Source organism: Halyomorpha halys, unplaced genomic scaffold, assembly GCF_000696795.3.
Source record: "Halyomorpha halys isolate HHAL.00 unplaced genomic scaffold, Hhal_1.1 Scaffold901.1, whole genome shotgun sequence".
NCBI classification, from domain to species: Eukaryota; Metazoa; Arthropoda; class Insecta; order Hemiptera; family Pentatomidae; genus Halyomorpha; species Halyomorpha halys.
In genome coordinates, this window is record NW_027106556.1 from 71,825 (window position 1) to 74,211 (window position 2,387).

The 2,387-nt window shown below is 26.5% G+C and overlaps 1 protein-coding gene across 4 annotated transcripts in view; it reads left to right on the forward strand.

Moving 5' to 3' along the window:
* LOC106686996 (uncharacterized) overlaps window positions 1-2,387 on the forward strand; it is a 25,166-nt gene that overhangs the window by 5,835 nt on the left and 16,944 nt on the right. For 3 of the 4 annotated variants that reach the window (XM_014430629.3, XM_067044926.1, XM_014430631.3), the window contains 2 exons: window positions 548-730; window positions 1,466-1,630. In XM_014430629.3, the coding sequence (XP_014286115.1) occupies window positions 548-730; window positions 1,466-1,630 (348 nt within the window). The remainder of the gene's footprint in view (window positions 1-547; window positions 731-1,465; window positions 1,631-2,387) is intronic. The other variant, XM_014430630.3, reaches the window with a different exon arrangement.

The following is a 2,387-nucleotide window of genomic DNA, read 5'->3' on the forward strand; positions in this document are numbered from 1 at the left end:
TTGTCATCAATGTACTACCTTCAGTAGTTGTCATCAATGTACTACCTTCAGTAGTTGTCATCAATGTACTACCTTCAGTAGTTGTCATCAATGTAAAGATGACGAACTACTGAAGGTAGTACACCTTCAGTAGTTTGTCATCTTCATTTCATTAGCTGATTGAGATAACTGTTAAAAACTCAATATAATTATTTACAGCTTGTTATAGATTTTTCCCTAAAAACAAAAATCATAAATAAATTATTTTTCCACTTATAATATTATTTTGGAAAAAAACAAGATAAAAAGGTTATTATGGCCTTAATGGCTGGAGGTTTAAAAACGAGTAAATTAATCAAATTCAATATAGTGTGAACATAAAAAAAACAGGCACCAGCTCAAATATCTTTTACCACCTTCACCATAAACTTCTTAACAAATGATACATAATTTTAAAACTGCTTGTTCATGTATGATTTATTTATGTTAATGAATTTCAACTAAAAATGAACTTGTTTGAACGCTTATTGAAAAACATGAAAGAATTTTGTTTTTGTTTGTTGTCCAGGGATCATTTAAAGATGGAATAGCAGAAGGATTGGGCCTTATCAGATGGCCAGATGGGAGCTGGTACGATGGAGAAATAAAACGTAATCGTAGACATGGTAAGGGAGTAAGTGTGATGAGGATGAATGAAGAGCCGAAAATGTGTTTTTTTGGAAATTGGAAAAATGGGAGAACTAATGGAAAGGTAAATAATTAAAAAGAATTTTCTATGTTATAAGATATTGATTATAATATTCAGTTATTAATCTTTATGATTGTCCTCTTATAGTATTCTTTTAATAGCATAAACCCAATAAATTCTTATCCTGGTTTCACTAAAAAATAAAAAATCATGAAGATTGTTGCCATATAACTGTATTTGTAATAAATAAATTCTTTATTTTACTTTCAGTTTTATAGTGAAAAGTATAATGTTAGGGACTATAATTAAAAATTATTTGTTTAAAAAAGAAACACTTTACTATTCAAAAGATAAGTGGTAATTGTTACCCTAAACCAGTTAGAAATTCGTTTAGAATTTAATTTTTATTTTTAAAATCAAAAACTTAAAAGTTCGCCTTATTTTTTATTATATTTTTTTTTGTCCCCTCCCTGACGAAATAAGTTATTGAATACATAAATATAGGTAGGTATGTGTATTAAAGTTCGCCTGAATATAGATTTTTTTAAGTTATAAATAGTTTTTGGTATGGAGAAAATAAATAATGATATTGGAAAAAATAAATAAATAAAGTGGACAATTATTATGTTTATTCCACTCATTCGTAGGTATGAAAGTTTTGTATTCATACAGAAATAAAAAAGAAATGCTCTACTATCAGCTGAAATAATATATTAATTTTTTTATTTTTTTACTGTTTCTAAATCCAATCATATTTAAACCTATTCCAACCTATCATACTTGTTTGTTTATTTTAAGGGTATGATCATATATGGTAAAAACAATTGGTATGATGGCTACTGGAAAAATGGGCTTCAAGATGGTTTTGGCTTAAGGCAATATCCCTCAGGATCACAATACCTGGGAGAATGGAAAAAGGGGCAAGAACATGGATGGGGGACAATGATATGGTATAATCGAGATGTATGTCTATTTGAAGTTTAATAGAAAATTGTCTTATCATTAAACCACATGGTTCATTTAACACACTCTTTCTAATTCTATTTTTAGGGGAAAAAGAGTTCATGCTTATTTTTTTTTTTTTTTTTTTTTTTTTTTTTTTTTTAGTAATTTCACTCAAGTGGTTTTCCAAAAAAAAAAATTTCAATAGTTAATTGAATCATTTAGAATTTTAAAATTTAATTGGGTTTAAAAAAGATTTATTTCACTTCCAAAAATATGTCTCCATGTTTTAGATACTTAAATTTTATAGGAATATGAGAATTTTATTTAAGGAAAAGCTATAAAAATATCTCTCCTGAAAACTTAAGAAAATTTGTCATTAGATTGTCATCTGAACGACTCATATATAGTTGATTCTCATTTTACCCCCAAGTTTTAGTCCATTTGTACATATAATCAGATTTCTTTCCAAACTGAAAGAAACATTTCTTCACGGTGAAGTATTAAAAATAATAAAGATGACAAAAATATTTCTTAAATAATAAAAGAAAAAAAGGCATGAAAACAGATTATTTTGAAACCATAAATAATGGAAAAAGCAACATCAGTAATAAAAAGTGCAGTGCGTATATAACACAACTTTCACTTATAAGCCTACTTTAAGTTGAAAATTGATAAGGTAAAAAAACTATTATTCATTAAAACCATGAAAATATTTTTCATGATATTTAAATTGATATTCATGATATTATGAATATGATATCTCTCTCTCTCACTC